Source organism: Rhinichthys klamathensis, unplaced genomic scaffold (assembly GCF_029890125.1).
Source record: "Rhinichthys klamathensis goyatoka isolate OS25496 unplaced genomic scaffold, OSU_Roscu_1.1 h1tg000119l_1, whole genome shotgun sequence".
In the NCBI taxonomy this organism is placed as follows: Eukaryota; Metazoa; Chordata; class Actinopteri; order Cypriniformes; family Leuciscidae; genus Rhinichthys; species Rhinichthys klamathensis.
In genome coordinates this window covers 1,605,339-1,628,850 of record NW_026606656.1, presented here as the reverse complement: position 1 = coordinate 1,628,850, position 23,512 = coordinate 1,605,339, and the positions used below count along the sequence as shown (strand labels likewise).

Sequence of the window (23,512 nt, the reverse complement as noted above, 5' to 3'; positions counted from 1 at the left end):
TTGTGAGCATTACTTAAAGTGATTGTCACACAGAGGCAGTGTTGTTGTTGACAAGTGTTCAATGATTGTTGCAGGAGAGCAGAGGCAGTGATGTTGTAAGGTACAGAGGACGCGACGGTGCAAGCATCTCAGCACATGTGACGGATGATTAGAAACACAAACCTACCACTAACATGGCTTCCAAATTGAGATGCAGGAAAAAAGGAAAAAACTTCCGTGTGAAATGCTCAGTTACAACATTCTCAATACTTGTGAAACGATGTGGTGGTTTTCACATGAGCGTCTAGCTGCAAATACATCTCGTGTTCTTTGTGAGTCTTCATGTTTGGAAATCTCCTTTTTTATTTTATAAGCTGCTAATACTGTGTAGAAGGGGGTATCTGTGTCTTTCCACAGTTGACAATTTAAAAGTAAATTAAGAAACAATATTAAAAAGCTACAGGAAGGCATTTACTGCTCCTTTTAAAACAGATCTCATACACATCTTTCAAACACAAGCTGCTTGTTTACATACTTCATTTCATTGCCACGAACTGCCAAGTTGATCATTCTGATGAAGTCTAATATAGCTCCAAATCATCTGGACAAAATTGCATTTTAACCTCATCGTACTTCACGTCTTGAAGTACACGCATCATTTTCAGTGCTAGTGCGACGTGCCCTTGAGCATGATGTGAATCTTGGAGTGAGCGCAACAGTGGGTCGACCATAATCGTGTTCAACTCTTGAGAAAAGTGAGAGAAAAGATAAGAATTGTTCTGCATTCCACCTAAGACAAAAAATTCAAATCTCATATTTCTGTCAATATAGATTTCATATATTCATATATCTTTTGTAAGAAAACAAAGAAACAGAATCAAAACAGCTGGAAAGTTCAAAATGTCCCTGACTTATGGACATTTGACGTCCTAATGTCCTTTAGCTTGCGTTAAGGGATTGAAGTTTATAAAATAACGTCACAGGCCGAGAGAGCGCATCCCTCAGACGAGTCCTTCACAGTCTGTGTGATGGGAGCAGAGCCGGGAAGACACAGTAAAGAGCTGCTTCTGCACACACAGGGCATTTGTTCTGCTGTCGTCTTGAACCACCGCCACATAAAAAGCTTGTCACTGAATCACTAGTGGGTTTAAATGACGGTGTGAGTTTTGATCAGGCTCGGCCTGTGTGTAACTCAATTGGTCTTCAGCTAATAAAAGCCAGCCAGATTTACGGTTCAATTCGGGTCCGGTCACCCCGGATCAAAGTCTACCGGAATTCAGGTCTCTGGCTCTGGTCTGCTGTGGCTTGTTTCTGGTTCCGTACGGAGCCCTGTCTGGAGGTGAGAGTCAGGGGGAGTGAGCTGAGGGGCTGCTGTGTGCCGAGCTGGGAGACAGACTGGGGCTGCAGCTTCCTGGTGGTGCTCCTCCTCCTCCTCCTCTCGCCCCACTGCCTCCTTCCAGGCCCTCCGAATTCTCCAGCATCTCCTGAATGAGTGGAGGCATGGAGCCAGGGATCTCCATTTTCAGCGTTATTACCCGTTCCGCTCCTGATTGAGAAACAAGACGTTAGATTGGATTCTGGCTGATCACGCTTGATCTTCAAAGAGTGACAGTGAATCTAACCTTTAGCGCTGATGCTCCTGAGGTCTGTGATCTTCATCAGCATCTTGGGGAACATGTGTGGTTTGTGAGGTCTCCTCTTCCTCACGTAGATCTTTAGGGCCTCCAGCAGCGGCTCCTGAAGCACATCTACCTTATCCGACTGCTCCAGATCCTGCCGATCTGAGCGCAAGTGCACATCAGTTTTAAACAGCTAACCAAGAATCACACAAGCAGGAAATATAATGTTTTTGTAGACACCAATATATATATAAAAAAATTAGTGCTGGGCAACGATTAAAAAATTTAATCGCGATTAATCGCACGATTTTCTTGCGATTAATCGCATTGTTACGCGCAAAATTGAATAATGAATTCTAGTAGTGTATTGCGCACTTTTGATTTAAATGTACTGCTACAAAAGTGCAATAACATGTGGTTTGCAAAAACTTTAAACAAATAAGGTGCTTTTATACCAGCAGTATTCCCTTTACACAGTATCAATAAAATATTTCTTGTAAATCTCAACTTAAACATTAATGTAATCAAATCAAATATTTAACCCTCTGGGCTTCTTTGTTTAGGGGTTACACTTGGCTTCCTTTCGGTCAAAAAAGACCGAAGCCTTAAAAAGTAACTTTTTTCCCCCCCAGGAAAACCATTCAAATATATTTTTGTTCAATAATATTTTCTTATTATTATTAAGAATTTTTAAAGATTTTTATGATACTTTGCATTATTTATATAATTTTTACGAGCTATTTTTTCCATTAGAATTTGTTTTATTTTTTTATTATTATAATAAAAAATTTTTTTTTTCAAAAAACTCAACGTGGCACATTAAAATATAATGCTGGCAGCAGGCAAAAAAAAATTCAAGTGAGAATACCGCCATCCAGTGGCTTTAAAAATGTTTTAAAGTGTGTAATGTCCGTAACCGCCTGTAGGCTGCCCATAGCTTCCTATGTAAATAGATAGAAATGCTTTTTGATTCCTATTGCTGTTTTAGACATGATTTCTCTTTCTTATTCGTTTTTTTTTATTTAGATATATTTAGATATGCTAAAAGACAACTTTTTTTATTTTTTTATTTTTTGTTTAGATAAGTAAAAATGTATAAATGTGTGTAATGTCCGTAACCGCCTGTAGGCTTCCTATATAAATACATAGAAAGGCTTTTTGATTCATATTGTTGTTTTAGACATGATGAGGTGTGTGTGTGTGTGCATTTGAGCAAGAAAGAGTAGCCTATCTTTTGTACTTTATTTTAAATTTTGATTTTATTTAGCATTTTCTCAACATTTGCTGTTACAGTCTTTCCTATTCATTTCTCTCTGTGTGTGTGTGTGTTTGTGTGCGTGGGTGTGTGTGTGGGGGGGGGGAGGTGTCTTATTTGCACTCTTGATGTTTTAGAGTGTCACCCCTTCATTCCTGTACACTTTTTTTCTGCACAGTGGCTGATCTGTAGTTTGTACCACCAAAAGTTTCTCTGAGTTTTCCTATTTTTTTCGTATTTCCCATTCATTTCCTATGTCGGTCATTTTTGACCGAAAGGAAGCTAAGTGTGACTATTTTTTTTAAGACCCTTTAACATATCCGAATCATCTCCTTGATTTTTGTGTGTGTTCACATAGGTAATACAACAAAAGTCACCAAGTTTCATCCCCCTCCGATGAAGCAAAAAAATTAAACATTTCAAAACGTATACTGTTTCGGTCATTTTTGACCGAAGAAGCCCAGAGGGTTAAACAAAGCTATTTGCCACTGCCAGGGCATTACCTTTTATCTAGCTTGTTAAAACGAGTCCAGTTTTCTTGTTTTTTTTTTCTGAACAGGTATCTTGTATCAGGGAGCAGCAGAAACAGTCTATGTAGTCAAAGGGTCATGATGACTACTACAGATATAAGTCGACCAACGTTACTCCTCTGATAGCAGCTTAGGTTTGGTCATGGCATGCCATGGTTTCCCACGTAAGATTACATTAAACAGAGGTAAAGCCCAATTTATACTTCTGCATCGAACTCACGCCGTAGCGCGCGTACCCTGACGTGCATCTCTCCAAAAATGTAACGTCAATTCTACGCGTACCGCAAGCGCTGTGATTGCTAGAACCGCTCCCCGGGTTTCACACTCTCCCTCATGTGTAATTGCGCGTCAACGCGGACAACGACGCAGATATATAAATGAAAACCAACGCGTTGTCTATAGCGTAGAGGCTCCGGCTTAAGTCCGACGCAGAAGTATAAATCAGCCTAGAGTGAGGTGAAGTGGTCGAGCAGGTGCAGCGACAAGCGGGTGCGTTCCTGTGAAACTGTTGCGGTCATGCTCGCCTCACGCACGCGCCCGCGCGTTGCCGAAGTTGAATTGTCTAACTTTTTTGTACACGACGCGCAGCACAAATCATTGGAAGAGAGACTGATCCTCGGCTCGCTGTTTGTGAGTTTCCAGAATCTAAATAGTTATCAGGACATCAACAGGAGGGAATTCACATGGCAGAGCATCCCCGCTAAACTAAACGCAGGCCTATCAGGTAAAGTTATGTATAATTTTTATTTAAGTTAAGAAGGCTACAGCTGCGTAGCGCACAGAAGCCGGTGCCATGGTTACTATCCATAGAGCGCCTGTCATTCACTCGCGGAGCGCTGTCTCCCTTTCTGTTCACCTGAGAGAACCTGCCAAAGCCTTTCCACTGCTTGTTTGGGTGGGTTATTTGCTGGCTGACCAACATCCCACCCCTCCTGTGATCATGGTTTGACTGTAGGCCTATGTGTATTCAGAGGCAGTTTGCAACGGACTTTCAAAATAATAATAAAAAAAACCTCAGCGTTAACGCGCGATAAAAAAATTGTCGGCATTAATACAAAATGCGTTAACGCGATAATAACGCGTTAACTTGCCCAGCACTAAAAAAAATCTAAATAAACACATTTGAGGAGATGGCACAAAAAAACTATTTCGTGAGTTTTAGAGACTCGATGTTGAAATTATATTATTCAAACAGTCATGTCTAAATGGGGGAAAAAAATAAATGTATTAGATAATTACAGCTGCTAACTAATAAATGGCAGATAAATCTATAAAACAAACTTAAAAAAAAGAAGAAAAGTCCGATATTAAATAGAAACAACAACGAAAAAAGCCAATATTGGCTGACAACAGTTTTGGGGGCAATTTATATATTTATTTATTTTTAACACAGAAATTACCATTTGTTTTGTTTAAATAAATAGAAATTAGAATTGCAGATAAATCTAGAATAATCAATTTTTTTTGGTTTTGTAAATAAATAGTCCAATATTAAATCAGAACAAACAAACAAAAACAAAAAAGCCAATATTGTCTGACAACCTTTATGAGGCAAATATACTGTGCATCCATAGCTGTAAGTTCCTCTTATTTACTGTAGTTTAATTTAAGCTTTTACACTTTGTATACAAGTAAAGTAAAAGTACCAGGGAATGGCTAAATACAACCACAATACACAATAAAAACACAGCTAATAAGCTGTATAAGTCAATGTTATGTGATTTCTGACTGCATGGAAAACTCACGACAACATTCACAGACCAAAATATGTTAAAAAGTGTATCTAATCTGGTTGAAAAAAATCTGCAGTACCTCCACACAGCAGACAGATGGCACTGAGAAGCCCAGTCTCTGCATCATCCATCTCCAGAGGCAGGAGCTGGTTGGCGAAAGCGAATACCAGATCTGTCAGTGGACCGAAGCCGGCGTTGTGCATCTGCGTGCGATTCAGTGTCAGACCATCTGAAAATGTCATGGTGTCCTGATCCGGTGTGTAGCGTGTACATATTCGCAGAATCTGAGGAAGCAATTTAAGACACACAGATGAGCGCTCAACCTACACCACTGCAAATGTGTAGAACTATTCAAGCACTTTACATAAGGTGTGAGAACACACTCTGGACACAAGAACACGTCTCACCAGGATGTCGAGACAGGCGGCCTTTAAGAGAGTGATCTGATCTGCGATAGTGAGCGTGGTGAAGCCGGGCAGCTGCTTGGCAAACTCGACCGTTTTAATGATGCATTTGGTAGACAGTTCGCTGAACTTGTCCCACAGGTCAACATCCAGAGCGACCCTCTGGTCTGAACTGTTGTTCTGCTCAAGAACAAGACAGAGACCATGTTTAGTTGGTTTAATAACTGAGATCGTGATTCATTTCCCACAACTCCCTCCGGTTAAGGACGTCACCATTAAGAGCTGCTCTGCCTCAGACTTACCGTGGTGTATTTGCCAAGCTGACAGAGGGAGGGGAAGGTTTCCTGATGGGCCTTCCTCACCCGCTCGATCATCTGCTCTGTATCAGGACTTAAGACGTAACTCTCTGAACACTCCTGCTTCTTCTCATCCTTCTTCCTCTTGTTCCGGTCGTTTCGAACCGCTGCATAGACAAATGAAAACAGTATTGAAACCACCTGGTATACCACTCCAATATATATCATACATAAACACATCGTTAGCCTCATAGCATAATCGCCTAAGTCATTTTGTGTTTTTTTCTTGTTTTCCAAAGACATTGAAATATGACTTAGGCAATTATGCTATGAGGCTAACTGTGGATGTGGATTATGCTTTATATCTAAAGTGGCAAATGATAATAATAAATAATATAATAATAAACATATGACAACATCTGCCACAAGATGGCAGTAAAATCCAGTGTTTATTTTCTCTGCCTGATGAAAACAGCTCATCGTGCATAGTTAAACCTCTTTCAGAACCACATTCTTCTTGTGATTCAATCATTTTGGCAGCTAATTTACTTCGAAACAACAATGAATAAAAGAGGAGGAGATGGATTAAGTGGGAGACCAAGAGGACCTATATGGGGATATAAATATGTAGGAAAGGAACAGGGATATAGAAATACATTCCTTGCAGTATTTCCAGAGAGAAAGAGTGAGCTGAATGAGAACTGAGTGCTTTGATGTGACAGTTCAAAAAAAGCTTTAGGTAAGAGAGTCTCAATTGCTAAACAAGCAGAAAAAGAGGACAAATTCATAGGATATTACTCTCAGAGCTCTTCCCATCTCTTTGTGACACTGGAAACGTGTATACAGTGGTATACCTGCCTTAAAATACTGAGTAAATAGCACAATAATAGAGAAGAGATACACACTGTGAACGCAGGCATTATACATGCATCCAATATACATCTGCATTAACACACACAACTGTTTGGTTGAAAGACACCGTTTAAAGGGAACCACAATACCATTCAAAGGTTAAAGGTTCAGTAAGGTTTAAAAAAAGAAAATTAAAATAAATGAATGCTTTTATTCAGCTAGGACACATTAAATTGCTCATTAGTGACTGTAAAGACATTATAATGTTACAAAATAGTTTTATTTTGAATAAATGCTCTATTCATAAAAAAAAAATTCATCACCGTTTCCACAAAAATATTAACATTTTAACACACAAAAAAATTGCTTCTTGATCACCAAGTCAGTATATTAGAATGATTTCTGAAGGCTCATTTGACACTGAAAATTAAGCTTTACCATCACAGAAATGAATTAAATTTTAAAATGTTACAATAGAAAACACTTATTTGAAATTGTAATAATATTCCACAATATATTTTTGATCGAATAAAGTTATCAAAGATGAAGTGTCATTTCTGCACCGCTATAGTGTCCCACTGGTGCTACTGATTGGTCAAATCTAGTCTCACCTCAATCTCATGCCATTGGTTAAACCAACTTAGGATAGTATCTCAGTTTTTACAATTTTCAAGGAAATAAACCTCTTGTTTACTTAGTTGTTTCTGCACATTAGACTTGAAAAAGAAAATGACATTGAAGAACGGCAAACTTCATTGTAAAAAATAATCAATGTAAGATTGTGCACGTAAACGCACTCATTGTGTTTCATTCCACACACACACACACACACACACAGATGTGCTGATGGTGTGCAGTGATGAGAAATAAATGTTGGTGGTAGTTAATAACTGTGACAAACGACCTCTGCTTTCACTAAAATCCAACCTAATCTAATCATGTCACATGACAAATATCAGGCTGCTTTAAACGGGCTCTCCCTCTGCGCCTGCATTCCTCCCTCCTTCCCTCTCTCTGTTTTCCTGGAACCTCACAATCTTTCTCTTTTCTTGTACTCAGAGCCTCAATCACTCCTTTATCTCATGTTTTTTTTGTGCTGTTTTTGGTTAGGACTCCTTCCTTTGTCTAAAGATAACTCAGTGGCTCTTCTTCTCCCTCCTCCACAGGCACACTGGGGGAGCGAGAGAGCGAGCGAGAGGGGTGGTTAAGGATGATTCTCACTCACTTCTCCCCACAGCCACATATTCATTTCTCCAGAGGGAGCTGGGTGCCAGCGTGGGCTCAGAAAACACAATCTAATGGAGCCATTAAAGAACTATTAACGCAGGGAGGTAATCTTTCACGACACGACATGTGCGAAAAGACGAAACCTGCTTGCAAACAACTTTATGATGACAAGAGCGCACCATCATATCTGGGCGGAAAAAAATGAAATATGTAAATCTAGGGCAGAGATTTCATTTTGCTCTGACTGAAACAGCAAACTACATTTCAGTACCGCACAGAAAGAGTGTACATTTTATCATGCTAATAACAGAACAAAAGTACATATAAACCCACATTTTTTTCTTAAAGGCAAAAGCGAAAGCAACTAAATCCAACTAAAAGGTCAATTAAAAGTCCCATTGTGACAAATATATCAGAAAAACAATAATAATAATAAGCTACTGTACGACTGACTATATTTTTAAACCTCACTTTATATTAACTTTAGTTGATATTAGCTTTGATATATTAGCTTTAGTTGATACTCATCATCATGATAATTATTTATTGTCCTAGCACAAATGCACAAGGACATGACTAACAAGACAGCAAACCTCTTTATATGCTTGTACACAAGCCTGTCATACAAACATACTTTTAACATCACTATGAAATATGACAAAAGACAATCACAAATGTGTTTCAATAATGCTAGAAAATCATTTCAGCATCATTACTACTACAGTTTTCAGGGTCACATGATCCTTCAAAAATCATTGCTTATTTGCTACTCAAATGTTGAAAACAAAACCCCCAAACTTCTGAATGGCAATGTACATCTTGGATAGTAGATTATATATAAATTTACCCTACATTAGATACCACAGTCCCTTGAGAGTATCAGGCACTAGGATATAATGTATCACAATGTGTAATGTACACATATAATAAACAACAATAAAAGAGACCTGAGGAAAGGGGGTCCATGGACATATTCATCTAACAGTACTGTAATGGTGGGAACGTAAACATTTCCCAGATAATATTTTACACACACTTTTTACAGTTTAAATGGGTCTTTACACATGAAAATGTATACAGGGGCCTTTATATTTAGGAAGCGTCTCTCACAAAGGGACAATCATGGAATCGTGGTTTCCATGATTATTGGATTTTTAGTAAATGTATTATAGTAACAAAGACACTTACATTCTTTAGACATGCCTACTTCCAGGCACTTCTGCAGTCGGCAGTACTGGCAGCGGTTTCGCGTGACCTTGTTGATGATACAGCTCTTCTCTCTGTGGCAGGTGTACACCATGTTCTTCTGAATACTCCTTCGAAAAAAGCCCTGAGGAGATAAGCAAGAACGCCGGTTTACTATAGCTGGAAGATTTACAAATGATACATGCAAGCAAATTAACACCAACCCCAGGAACCTCAGAAAGACCGAGGCGGAACAGTTATATAAAGTCACTAATGATTCACCAGATATTCATATATTCACATTATGCGCTATACACAAACATAAACAACCCCGGCATAGATGCAGCTCTCACACACACACCTTGACAATGGCAGACTGAGCTTGGTTTAGATTTGGTAGTATTATGGCTGCTGGGTATTATCTTCCAGTTCAAGTGCCCAGAGGTTCCCATTGGCTAATACCCAGCAGAGCTTAACCCACATAGACTCAAGTGGAGGGATGCAAATCAGAGCTTCACATTATTCTTCTGATCTTAATTACTGCTTGGTCAGACTCCCGAGGACAGAAAGTCAGACTGAGGTCATGGACGGACACAGCAAAAGCAGGAAAGATGCAGCTGAAGCCACATACGAGAGAGCAGATGTCAAACAGTGACTGTGTAGGCTTGTGAAAGGGCTTTCAGCTGCTGTGCTGCAACCACGGCTCTCTGGCAGAGGATTAAACCGTGAAAGCTTCACTCGTGACCGCCACTGGGCACGTGGGTATTAGTGGCACTCTGTGCAAGATTCACTGACTGAGCCGAGCATGAACAGTATGTGGGCTCAATGCTTCATCGGGGCTCCATAAGAGAAATAAGAGTCACTCTTTCATACTGCAGATTTATACCAGACAAACAGGGTGAAAACATTTTATAACACAGATTGTTTCTGATATAAAATACAATTGGATAAGCCACATTCACACGTTAATAGGGGTACATAATACTAAAATTATAGCTGATACCAATGAGCTGATTATTTCAATCTTCAAACGATGGCTGACAACTGATAAATGGACACCATTAAAATGCTATTTTAAGAAAAAATGCTATTTAGAAAAATATTATACATAGATTGCTAAAAGTTCTCTTTATATTATTTTTATAAAGATAAACTTTAAATAGGCGTTAAATGACAGGTAATCTAAATGTAAAAACAGGGAAAATGAGTATGCAGAATCATATCCAAAATTTGACAATTAATAATATTGTGATATATAAGTGTATATAAGCTATACATTGTGATATGTCTGTTTATTAAGAATAAGTGTTGATATTATCTATGCATGAACTGTATTCATCAGAGTATGCATTCTATATGCTACAGTTTTCAAAGCAAGCCTACAGCAAAACATCCTCCCTCTCTGGTTTAAAAACAATAATCCCCAAGGCTTTTAGTGGAAAAGCCTTCAACATATCAGTCAGGGCACCCAGGGAAGCTTTTAGTGTGTGTGTGCGCTTTTGACAGGTCTGTCCAGTGGCTGCCATCTAAAAACACTCATGTCATTTCAGTAGAAGCGTGTGTCCAAGGACATGTCCCGCATGCTGAAAGGACGTGTCCCTCTCACACTCGGTCTCGGCTATGAAAAAGTAATAAAGGAAAAGGTGAGCATGGCAGATGTGTGACAGAACGTGTGCTCGAGTGAACGAACCGAAATGGTTTTCTAATGCGCTGCCCAGAGGCCTGAACTCCCTACATAGGAGCTCTCCTTCATTGGCCATGTTTTATTCATGCCAGCTCTAATCTTCTAGAGGTCATTGTTGGAGGTCATTGTGGTAGATGCAGATGAAACGCTTCAATCTGAACCAGTATCGGCAAGTCAGATGCTACTGTAGCACACTGTATGAAGTTGTATGCTGCTTCTTGCACCTTTTCTTTCACAGTAAAACCATTTAAATTTAGCTGTACATTAAAAAATATGAGTTTGAATTTCAAAACTAGACCACTCACATAATAAAATACTGATCACAATCAGTAAAAAAAATCAGCACAATTAAAGCATAAGAGCTCTACACTTTCTCACAAAACAGGTTTAGATCAATAGCAGCCAAATGTTCCATTGATTCTGGCCGACGGTACCCTTTGCATAAGTGACTGCTGTCTCACCTGGAGAGCTGATTCATTGATAACAAACCCATGACAAAAGTCACACCGGTCCACAATCAAAAGGCCTCTTTTCCTCATCCTGCTTCACTCGCTCTGCTCTGTGCCGCTGTTGGTCGGGCCTGAAAGCCACAGGAATGAAGCTCAATATCATCACAAGGTGTGAAGAATGCACTGGCAAGAGAGGGGCAGCTGGGTAATTCCACTGGATTAGGGGCTGCGGCAGTGGACCATTGAAAGGAAGGCAAGCGGACAGAGATCCAGACTGAAGCAATGGCTGCTGAAAACTCAGCTTTGCCATTACACAAATAAATTACATTGTTAAAATTTATATAACATTTCTATTTTAATATATTTTAAAATGTTTCACAATATTGTTTCCCCCCCCCTGTAGTTTAGATCATAAGGATGCATTAGACTACTTTCAAAAATATAATTTTTTTTTTATATATATATATATATATCTTACCGACCCCAAACTTTTGCACGGTAATGTAAATGTTTAAGTATAAAATATTTCAATTCAGTAAACACTGCTTCACTTCTCCAATGTAGTTATTCAAGAAAACACTAAAGAAGAGGAGTGTTTTTTTCTTATTATTGACAAAATGATTGAAATTGGCTGATAATTGATACAAGCAAGCATCGTTACTAAGACAGAGTAAAAGCAGACATGGATGAGTTAGAGGACATAAAAGATGCAGGGCTGATCTGTGATCCTAATCTCTCGTTGGGCATCACCTGACCTCTGCGAACCCTGGATTGACCAAGTGTTGACCTGCCGGGGAGATCCTGTGAGCGGAATATGGCAGAGGAGGGCAGGAAGGAAACGGTTTGAGGTCTGCTGTGGCTCCTCTTGGCAGGAGCGCTAAGCCTCTTTAGTGTCTCCACTAATCCTGGACATGAGTATAAACCCCCAGGCGCACTGAGACAATTGAGGAGCAGCCGTGTATTTGTATCAAGTGTGTACTCTATTTCCAATGGATTTAGACTGAAGAGACCATGAGATCAAAATAAGGTCATCTGTCTGTTTTGGTGTGACTAAGGCCCCGTCCACACTACTGCGTTTTAGTTTAAAAACGGAGACCTTTTGCTACGTTTGCACCTCCCGTCCACACTGAAACGGCAAAAACGGAGACCCAAAACGGAGAAGTTTAGAAACGCTGCCGACCCGTTTTTCGTTTTGAATCTCCGGAGGGCGTTTAATGGCGCTTTTCCATTACCAGTACCAGCTCGACTCGACTCGCCTTGGCTCGCTTTTCGCTCCGTTTTCCATTGCAGAAAGTACCGCCACAAATAGTACCCGGTCGTCATAGCGACGCCTTTCGTTCCTCGTTGCCCCATCAAGCTCTCGCTGGATCCTCTCTTCGGCAACCAAACAAAGGAATGTCTGCACCTCCTCGTTTGACCACGGCGTATTCTTCCGAGTTGCCATAATAATAGTAGTAAGTTTAGCAACTATCTCTGGCCAAACTATTTAAAAATGGCGGGGTTATTCTGGATACTCCATCTGGCGCGTGCAATGATGACGCAGATTCTCTGTGACCAATCAGCAGTCGGCATTGTTTTCACGTCACATTTTAGTATCGCCTTAGCTCGCTTAGAACCTCGCCGGAGGTGGTACGAAAAAAAGTACCCGAAAGCAGGTACAGGTACAACTTTTACACAGTGGTAAACCAAACAAAGGCGAGTCGAGTAGAGCCGAGGCGAGCTGCTGTGTAGTGGAAAAGCGCCATTAGTGTAGACGGGTCAAAACGGAGAACTTTAGAAACGATGACGTAGTAGAGGCTCACGCTCGGCTCTATGATTGGGTGTCATCAGTCATGGCGTATATCTTTGCTAGCAGCTGTTGTACAAGTAAATTCTGCATTTTACAACGCTATAACTGCCTACATGCGCCAGAGTCAAGCTATTATTCGAGTGATCTGTGACAATTCCCGTGTGCAGCGTTTCTCATCGCTTGACAAACTTAAGGTTGAGCCACTGTAGTCACTTGGACTAGGCGATTTTAACGATGTCTTTAATAACTTTTCTGGGCTGGCAGATATCAATTACCTAGCAGCCTATGGAGGAGTGATCCAGCTCTCAGATTTCATCAAAAATATCTTAATTCGTGTTCCAAAGATGAACAAGTCTTACGGGTTGGAACAACATGAGGGCGAGTAATTACTGACAGAATTTTCATTTTTGGGTGAACTAACCCTTTAACTAGCATGCTAAGCAGCAGGCAGCTCACTAGGGTTTGGAGCACAGCTAATGTACCAAAAACTCAAAGGTTGATCATTCTTGCACACACTGATTGACAAACACTTCAGGTGGACCGTTGCAGGATTTCTTTTACGGACAAGTGAGACAGTCACAGCTCATACTGGTTGTTAATATGTCCGTCTCATCCATAGACGCCTATGACCAGCTTTGTCTCCATACCGGCGTGATGAATCCGATTTTGAAGCAGAAGGAACTGGATGAAATATTTTGAATGTTCTGATCCACAATCTGACTTGTGATGCAGCCTGAATCACAATCACACTGTGTTTGTTCGTTGGCCAGAAGAGACTGAGCCTGGTTTCTCCCAAGGTTTTTTTCTCCATTCTGTCACCTGATGGAGTTTGGGTTCCTTGCCACTGTCACCTCTGGCTTACTTAGTTGGGGACACTTAATATTCAACAATATGATTGATCTGACTGTACTGACACTGTTGTATGAGAACTGAAATGAGCTGGATGATGACACCACTGTTTTCTGCAGAACTGCTTTATAGCTGAACTGAAATCATTTCATAATTGATAAATAAATAAATGATATATTTAGCATGTGTATATATATCCAATATGATGTACTTTACAGTTATTGAACCTAAATGAAATCAACACTGAGAAACGGGAATAACTTGACAGCAGTCATTATTCAGTTAAAATTAGTTTAATGTAAAGCTGCTTTGAATCAAACTATATTGTATAAAGCGCTATATAAATAAAGGTGACTTGACTAGTTAATTTAACCAGGTTAATCCACTTCTACTGATGATCAGGTCAGACTTGTTTAGTGTGGCCTATATGTAGCATCCCACCTTCACACAGAATTTGGTGTTGAAATGCATCAAGAATCAAAACCAAATCAAATAGCGCATGAAGAGTGTGTTTCAAATAAGTCATTCATAAGTTCATTTAAAATAGGATGCCACTTTTGAGGGTAACAGTCTTAACAGAAATGCAAAAAAAAAGTTCTCAAACACATTTATGATGGTTGATTATGATTTCAATTCTCTAACTTTAGTTAGTGTGTAATGTTGCTGTTTGAGCATAAACAACATCTGCAAAGTTCCAACGCTCAAAGTTCAAAGCAAAGGAAGATATTTGCTTTTAAAGAAATCGTTTTTTAAAGCTACACTGTGTAGGATTTACTCCCATCTAGCGGTGAAATTGTATATGACTATCAACTAAATATTACTTTCTAGCCCCTCCCATTCCAAGGGCGTTTTAACTCCTATGGTGGCCATATTATTTCAAATCTGCTGGAAGTCGCGAGTAATCTCCCTCTCACATTCGTCACGGTGCCACTGAGTGTAATAACGCGAAAGGCGAAGCTTGAATTTCCAGGCATGTCCCTCTTTGTCTAATGTATTTTCAAGATGGATGCACAACATGGCTTCCGCCATTCGAGCGACTCGATCGTATGTATTCTAAATAGCAGATTATACACTTACGAGAATACTTAATTAGTTGGTTGAAGTGATTACACATTAATGAGAACATATAATTTTTAAAGAACAAAGTGTTTTTTGCTAAACATCAACTTAAAATATTACACAGTGTAGCTTTAAGGACTACAACAAACGGCTAGTAGGGACTACACGACATTCCTCCCGGGTTAGTGACATAACTAATAGTGGTCGACCGATGTATCGCCAAGGCCGATATATCGGCCGATATTTGGCATTTTTAAAATATCGGCAGATACGTTTTTCTGATTGGCCGATGTGTTGGAAGAGGGACTTTTATTTTGACAGCGCCTGAGAAGAGAACGGCAGCGTCTGATCACACAGAACTGAACAGAACTGGTAAACAAAAAAAGTAAATGGTATGTGAAAAATTAAAGCGTTTGCTTTTATATTATTTGTAACAGAAAAGGCAAACAATCAGGCTAAATTACTTTCTCATTTACCATCAACATTCAGCAAATGCACATCTACAACATTTAAACAAACCTCTGAATATCTAATAAACATTTAATTTCACAAACCTTGCAGATTTAATCGAATCCAGCTGTAATATTTTGTGAAGTGTGCATTTGTAGCCTGCATAAACGTGTTCTAATATCCAGGTGCCCACTGTGTCATATTCATATCGTTTTCACTGTGCTGTATGTAAAATTAGCGTTACCTTGTCTTTATTTGAAATCTGATTACCGGTACCAGTGTGCACAAAATTACCAGATTACTGAGTGCCCTGTTACAGTGTTTACTTCCTTTTTATTCACATATTCATATATTTTTAAACAATTACTTTATTTGTTAAATACTGTAATAGGATTGCAGATTCAAGTAGTTGCCATCTAAAGTATAAGCATGTTTATTTTAAAGATTTGTTTTCCAATTTATATTGATTAAAATAAAAATAAAGTATATATATATATATTAAATCGGCCACCCTGTTCTCTAAGATATCGGCATTGGCCATCAAAAAAACAAATATCGGTCGACCACAAATCCCTAACCCTAAAATTTACAAAAACCCCACCCCCGATTTATAGATTATCATGACAGAATATGCTAATCAATGACTAGAAGTTAGTTAACTCCACATCAGCTGCATAAATTCTTCAACTAACCATTCAGAAATGTCCAGTTGCATTCTACATGTTGTCACTTCTTCTTGAGTCTCTCCATCTTTGTCTGATTCCGGTTTGAACATAAAAGGCTAAAAGGTTTTGAAATTTTCAGTGCATGTCGGTGTGAGGTAAAAGGACACAAGCTGTTGAAGCTCCGCCCTCTGTGATGGGAGCAGCAGCCCATTTGCATTTAAAGGGACATACACAAAAACAGTGCGTTTTTCAAAAAGTGACAATTTTAACATGCTAGATAAAAATATATGTGGGGTATTTTGAGCTAAAACTTCACATACACACTCTGGGGACATCAAAGACTTATTTTACATCTTGTGAAAAGGGAATTATACCACCCCTTTAAGGACATAGAACTCAAATGCTCTTTGTTCATCTCAAAACAGACAAGGCTGTAGGGACGAGAGGAGAGTGATGGGTGCTTTTTGAAGGAAAAGACAAGTGCTGATATGTCCTCCTAACATTCAATAGCAGTGAGAAAGGGAGAAGATAGGACATGCAAATTTAATGAAGTTATGTTTATTTTCTCAGCGAGCACCGCTGTGTGTGCGTGCGCACATGCAGCTCTCCACCCACGCTTCCCTGCGGCTGCGCTCAGATAGGGGGGCTTTGTAACCATCATAGTTCAACTCTAAACCCCTGTGTTTCTCTTTCTCAGGGAGACACTGTGTAGATCATAGAAATGTATACACGACTAGTTTTCAATTATTAAGTAGCAAAGAAAAAAAAAGGCTGGAATTCACAGCTGAGCCAATGGGGTCTCCTCCCCCCCAAAAAAGGTTGTCACCGGTGGCAGCAGCACTATAGCAACATGGGATGACAGAACCCCAAATATAGCAAAGATATTTTGTAAAAGGATTCTATAAGTAACCATTTCCAATCATAAAAATCAAAACCAGTTATTTAGTTTAGTTATAAAACCAACTATTTAAGCATCATGACATTATAATGTTCAGTATGGAAAATTTATATTCAATTAGAGATTTGCTAAAGATTACATTTAACTGTTAAATTATTAGCATTTTTGAAGAGTAACTTCAAGTGAGTGTTAAGTCAGGTGCACACTGTACGATTTTAAGACAAATTTAAGACAAAAACGATTTGTCTAATACAAATTTGGCAAATCCTAAAAGATTCTTCTGATAAAATCTGAAGTCTTTGATCGTTAGTTTGACATGTTCACCGACAGCCAATTAATGACCATTGCGATCACATTTTACCTCTGAAAAAATTCTGGCAGTGTCAGAAGATTTGATTCACAGTCCTGACATTTGTCTGTCCAATTGTCTTTGTTTTTCAAGACAAGCCATGAGCAAAATTAACTAGGGATGCACAATATATCGACCACATATCGATATCGGCTGATAAATGGTCTTTTTTGATGTTATCGATCCGATAAGAAAATTAGGCCGATATATCAAAGCCGATAGATAATAGATTATTTACTTCAGTTGAGAGATGCGCGCTGTTCGCCATGATGGTTTTGAATGATTGGAATCACTTCGAAAAGGAAGATACAGTTCAGTGCAACATGTGCAGCACATATGTGTCACATAGGCTTCATTACATTATAATAAGAACACGGCTGCAAAAGAATGTTTGAATTCGTTCGCCAGTGTTTCAGCGCGACGAGTGCGTTGTGGTGGAAAGAGCGCGTCTATGGAGTAAAGCCTTCATGAAAAGCAGTCAAGTTTGCTTGAGCATTCGCAGCATTTTGTGCCATTGTAAGTTGTAATATGTTTATTTTGTGTATATATATCCGATTAATCTAAAATAGGATGAGTTTGGTTGAGTTAATGAAACGCTTCATTGTACTAGTGATCATCTTTATCTTTAGCGTGCGCATCAGCTCAAAACAGCAATGCACATTTATAACTATGATTGGGACTGTAATATACATGCCATTATAATGAGAACACTATTGAAATAAAACGTTGTAATTGATCTGGGTTTAGTTGCCGTTTTCAGCGCGTTGTTGTGGGAATAGTGCGTCCAGAACAGGGATTACACATTCTGACCAGCACAAGTTCGATTGTGCATTCACATCATTTTGTGCAGATAAGTCGTAATATAAAGTTGATGTAATATAAATATCTGATTAATCTATAGGGTGTGTTTTGTTGATTTACACAACCTGCTAGAAAAGTTCTTCAGTTACCCGGTGTTCGTTCTCTTCAGCTTCAGCGCTCCCAAATTAAACAACGATGCAAAACATTAAAAGGTATGATTGGGACTGTCATATCATTATAATTGCATTCACTATTGTAATAAAAAGTTGTTAATTCTTTGGGTTTAGTTGCATTCTTCAGCAAACGTTGAGTTGATTAACCTTCTAGCAAAGCGATTCAGTTTAAAGTCCCTGTAAAGTCAAAATTAAGTATGTGTTCTGAGGTTGTCACACCACAGAAAAATTTGTTATTAGCCACCCAGCCAAATTTGAATAATAAAAAAAGCTGGCAAGTACATCAAATAAGCTATCAAAATCTTGAAAAAATGAGCAGTATTCTCTGCTCTCAAACGCTGGGGGCGTGTCCGCTGGCTGCGCTGAAATCACGCCCACTCGCGGGCAACCAGCCGATGGTGATATTAGGTGATACTGCTTTCGGGACGGGGAGATGAAGCCCGAGGCGGGAGATAGTCGGTTCGGCCCCATTCACCAGTAACAGCGGATTATCAGTGAATCCCAGTTGTCTCAGACGAAAGTTTATAAAACTATCCCGTGTAAAATGATCGCTACAGAGGCGGGTGTTGGCGGTGATCCTCAGCTCTCCATCAAGGTTGGCGCTTCACAAAATTAATCCACCTCTTCTTGATGTGATCGTTTTTAGGAAATTTAAATAAAGACACCGATCTGTTTTGTACATGATCGCATCCAGGTAGTAGCCTACGCATTTCCGTGTCGAAGGCATAGCTAGCTAGAAAACTGTAGGCTGTAGTAACTAATAGTACTGACAGTAACTCGCGATTGAACAGTGAACTGATGCGAATGTGCTCTATTGTTAGGGGAGGGGCCAGCCTCAGTGGCCTCAGTTCGTCATCAAGTAGGGGCGTGTCCAGGAGCTCAGGGGCTCCAGTGCGTCATCAAGCCTAGAGTTCTCAACGGGTCGGGTCGGCCCGACAAACCCGACGGGACCCGCGGGTTCGGGTCGAAAATATTTGCAAATGACTCGGGTCGGGTCGGACCTCGGGCTTAATCTTTTGAATTGTACAGTGAAAGAAAAAAAAACATTTATTATTCATCGCTGCTGTTCACTGTAAAGAAAGTCTGGCTGCTGCGTGCAACGTGCATCGCGACGCGAGGGCACCTGACGCCGCTGCGTGCACGCCTTTAGCCCGGAGAAGAAGATGGAGTTGGTGAAAAGTAAACTTGCTGCAGGTGAAATCACCGTTGCTCAGGGGCGGCGCGACACGTTGTGTGATTATCTCGGCAGTTTAGGACATCGCACAAGATTTGCGTCAATACAGAAAACATTTAATCACTGGATAGTTTTTTTCGTTTATTGAAATGTGGTTTATGTCAGCTGGATGGGCGGAATGTGTGAGACGTGAGAGTGCGCGCGCGCGCGGCCGGGGCTCTCTCTCTCTCTGCGTCAAGCGCAGCAGTCATAGAATACATTCTATTCTACATACATCACTCACCGATCAAAAGGGTGGCGTCGGGCCGCGGGTCGGGTTCGGGCAGATAAATCATGTTGATGTGTCGGGTTACATCGGGTCCGGGCTTTAAAAGCCACGGGCCGGGTCGGGTCGGGTTGTAATTTTCAGGCCCGTTGAGAACTCTAATCAAGCCCCGTTTTAGCCCCGCCAAAAAATCCAGAAAATAGCAATGGTGAAAAACTGTTTAACGGTCTAACTCCACAATTCAGTAATTCACAGTTCACAGTCTTTGTAATATGTTTTAGCAATACATTTCTAACATTTATAATGGGTTTAGATTTTTTTTTTTTTAGAATTGCCTTTACAGGGACTTTAACGTTCGTTCTCTTCAGCTTCAGCGCGCGCAGCTCAAACAGCAATGTAATTTGAAACAGTAAGCATGCTATTAAAGATGTTTACTATTACTGTAACATTAAAAATGTTTATATTTTTTTTCAAAAACATTGATGCGTTATAATTAATAACTAACATTATTTTTTTCTTGTATTATTTTCATCACCAATATGGTTTGATTAAAATAATGTCCGAGCGGAGGCGATTCCATTTTATTGATCCATGGCACATGCATTTTGTTTCAATATATGCAGCCCAATGTTATCCAATGACTTGTTTGCGTTTGCATTATTTAGGTATTTTATTTGTATTTTTTTGCTAGGCAATAGATTTTTTGATAACACTTTACAATAAGGTCTCATTTGTTAATGCATGAACTAACAGAGAGCAATAGCCTTTGTTAATGTTAGTTAATACAATATTTGTGTTCATGTCAGTTCACAGTGCATTAACTAATGTTAACAGATACAACTTTGGATCTTAAAAATGTCTTATAAAATGTTGAGCTTAACATTAACTAAGATTAATAAATGCTGTAGAAGTATTGTTCATTAATTGTTGGTTCATGCTAACAAAATTAAACCTTATTATAAAGTGTTCCCATTTTTTAATAATGAAAGATGGTCATAGGAGTGTAAAATTAATTCTAAAAGTTAAGGAATCTTACACTGGTTCAAACTAGGCTACTGTATTGTATATGTTTGATTTATGTTAAAAGTGTTTGAGACATGGATTTTAATGGTGAGCCTTTTGTTTATGTATACAGGCTATCAAAGTATATCAAAATTTGAATTTAGATTTATCGGCCAATATATTGGTTATCGTCTTTCAAATGTAAAGAATTATCGGTTATCAGTATCGGCCAAAATGTTCATATCAGTGCATCCCTAAAATTAACGTTAGAGATTTCTTTGTAGCCACCATTTCAATTGCGCGTGTAATGCAGCTCACTGTCACCGAACGGGTCATTGACTGATGTAAAACTCCGGACAAGTTCTTGCATAAAAATACCAAAAACAAGTGTGACTTATTTAAAAATATATATTTATATAGCACAAAAAAAAAACACCTTTTAGCAAAACATCTCTCAAAAAACAACAGATATAGTTGACTTCTTATACCTGACTGGCCATTAGTTTGTGGTATTTGTTTGCAGATGCCACTTAGCTGATATTGGATGTCTTATTTAGACAAATGTGACTTAAGTGTCCAAAAACATTTTAGGGCCACAGCTCAATCCTGCAAACCAAGATGGAATGGATTCTTACCTTGCACCCTTCACATGCGCTGACTCCATAGTGGTAGCCCGAGGACTTGTCCTGGCAGACGAAACAAGGCTTGTAGATCCGTGGGGGAGGTGGCGGAGAGGGTGGGCTGGGTACGATCTCCTCCGAGCTTGTGCTCTGGGTCTCCACAGCTACAAGGGAACAGAGACAGCCTTTAGTTTGACTCAATGTGCCATAATTTCCTCACAAGGGTTATTAGGTTCATTTAAAAAAAAAAAAAAAAAACAAGTGTTTTGTCTTTTAGCAACAGTCTGCAGAGACCTTCAAAAGATCCCTCTGCTCCCCAGGAAGGCTCAGTGAGGGAACACGCACGCAAGATGAGCAGCTAAGGTCATGCTTGTCAGGAGGACGTCTCCATTCCTGGTGCGAGCAGACAGATAGGCTGGTGCCACTCTCTCCTTAAACACTCACTCTGCTTTCTTCCTGGTTTCAGTTGCTACCAACTGGGACGAGTGCCAGCCTTAATTAATAAAGTCATGACAGCCAGCCGGGTGTGGAGGGAGGAACCGCACGCTGTGCTTGAGTGGAGGGGGCGCCCGAGCCACATGGCACTGTCACAGGGCTGCCATGACCAAGAACTCACGAAACAATGCAATTTAAATAGTAGAATATGAAGGGAACCCATGCCAACAGAGTGTGCCCTCTCCACGTCAAGGGCACAAAACGACAAGGACGCTGTATTTTGAATAGCTGAAATTCTTCACGTCAATGACGTTAGTTACCCCTGTATGAATATGCCCACATGTAAATTATCGACTCTGCATGGTGGTGATAATGGCACCGGCATATTTTCAAACCATAAACGTACACAGACACGTTTACGTCGCAACCCTCATGTGTCTCTACCCTGCCGTCCTCCTCTCCCGCTGCCTCACAAATGCCATGCCGTGGAGGAAAATAAGCAGTAAAGAGATATACTGCTAGTGAAGGGAAGCACGCTACTATGCGGGTGCAGTTCAGGTCTGTCAATAATCTGAGTTACACAAAGATTCAGGTGTTGTTTCAATAACCCCGAATCGATGTTTAAAAGGGCCAAATTTTAACATTAAGTGCACTTCAAAAAAATGAAAAAGAGTTCAAAACTTTCATTTACTTTTACATGAACATTTTCCACTCTCTGACCCTTTGAATGTTTTTGTGTAAGATTTCTACATGATTTCTGTTTTGACTGACCTAACCTTCAGGTACACGTACAGGTATGAAGGTAAATCAGTAGCTAAACTCGAGAGCACGTAGATGTGAATTTGAGAACTTGTACAATAAATATTCGTACTTGTATGTGAACATTTACACTCACAGCTCCGATGTGGAAACCTGTAAAATAAAAATCTGAACTTGAACGCTGAGATTTGCACTCGCAGACAATAGTCACAAACCTGTATTCTGAATCTGAAGCTGCAGACAAGCAGTCACAAATGTGTAAAATGCCATTCACAAAGATACAATGACAATCACAAACATGTAAAATATATTTGCCCTTCTTCTAACATTCAAATTCGCAGTACAACCTCAAATTGGCACTTGCAACTTCTCAAATCTGTCACTGCAAGTTCAAATTTCGCGCCTTGACTTTTGCTACTCTTTTAGCGATATATGAGGTGCAAAACTGATTTGTGCACTTGTAACTCAGTGGCGGTGAGAGCGGAAGGGGGGCGGGAGCAGGGGTGTTCGAAGGAGCCGTTTTATTGGTTGGCGCCTAGCCAATGAAATGGGACTTCTATTGTATGCGATGATGTCACGAAACCCGCCTCCTCTTGGATGTTCTGAAACGCTAACATGGCTTAATGCATTAGACTGATTTAAAAGACATAAATGATATTATCAAACTTAGTGATATTAACACCATACTAATAATGTATACTACAGAAAAGCAGATGAGCACAGAATATGACGAAAGAAAGCAAATTTGTGTTCAGTGCAAATAAACCAGCTGCCTGTGTTTAATTAATAATGTATAACGAATATATATATATATATATATATATATATATATATATATATATATATATATATATATATATATATATATATATATATATATATATATATATATAAAACTGTTGGTCCATTAAGCCTCATTAAGCATTTTCTTGGTTTTATATGAGAGGAAAATGCTTAACGTACAATTAAACGAGTTGCGTTCATTTTCTGCTCAATTGCTTTTCTGTATGC

The 23,512-nt window shown here is 39.5% G+C and overlaps 1 protein-coding gene across 2 annotated transcripts in view; it reads right to left on the bottom strand.

Annotated features, from left to right (window-relative positions):
• Positions 1 to 318: 318 nt before the first annotated feature.
• rarab (retinoic acid receptor, alpha b) overlaps positions 319 to 23,512 on the bottom strand; it is a 92,274-nt gene continuing 69,080 nt past the window's right edge. For both annotated transcript variants that reach the window (XM_056255185.1, XM_056255183.1), the window contains exons 2-8: positions 21,323 to 21,471; positions 9,084 to 9,225; positions 5,823 to 5,983; positions 5,524 to 5,700; positions 5,196 to 5,400; positions 1,602 to 1,760; positions 319 to 1,525 (exon numbers count right to left, since the gene is read on the bottom strand). In XM_056255185.1, coding sequence (XP_056111160.1) covers positions 1,326 to 1,525; positions 1,602 to 1,760; positions 5,196 to 5,400; positions 5,524 to 5,700; positions 5,823 to 5,983; positions 9,084 to 9,225; positions 21,323 to 21,471 — 1,193 coding nt within the window. In that variant the 3' untranslated portion in view covers positions 319 to 1,325. The remainder of the gene's footprint in view (positions 1,526 to 1,601; positions 1,761 to 5,195; positions 5,401 to 5,523; positions 5,701 to 5,822; positions 5,984 to 9,083; positions 9,226 to 21,322; positions 21,472 to 23,512) is intronic.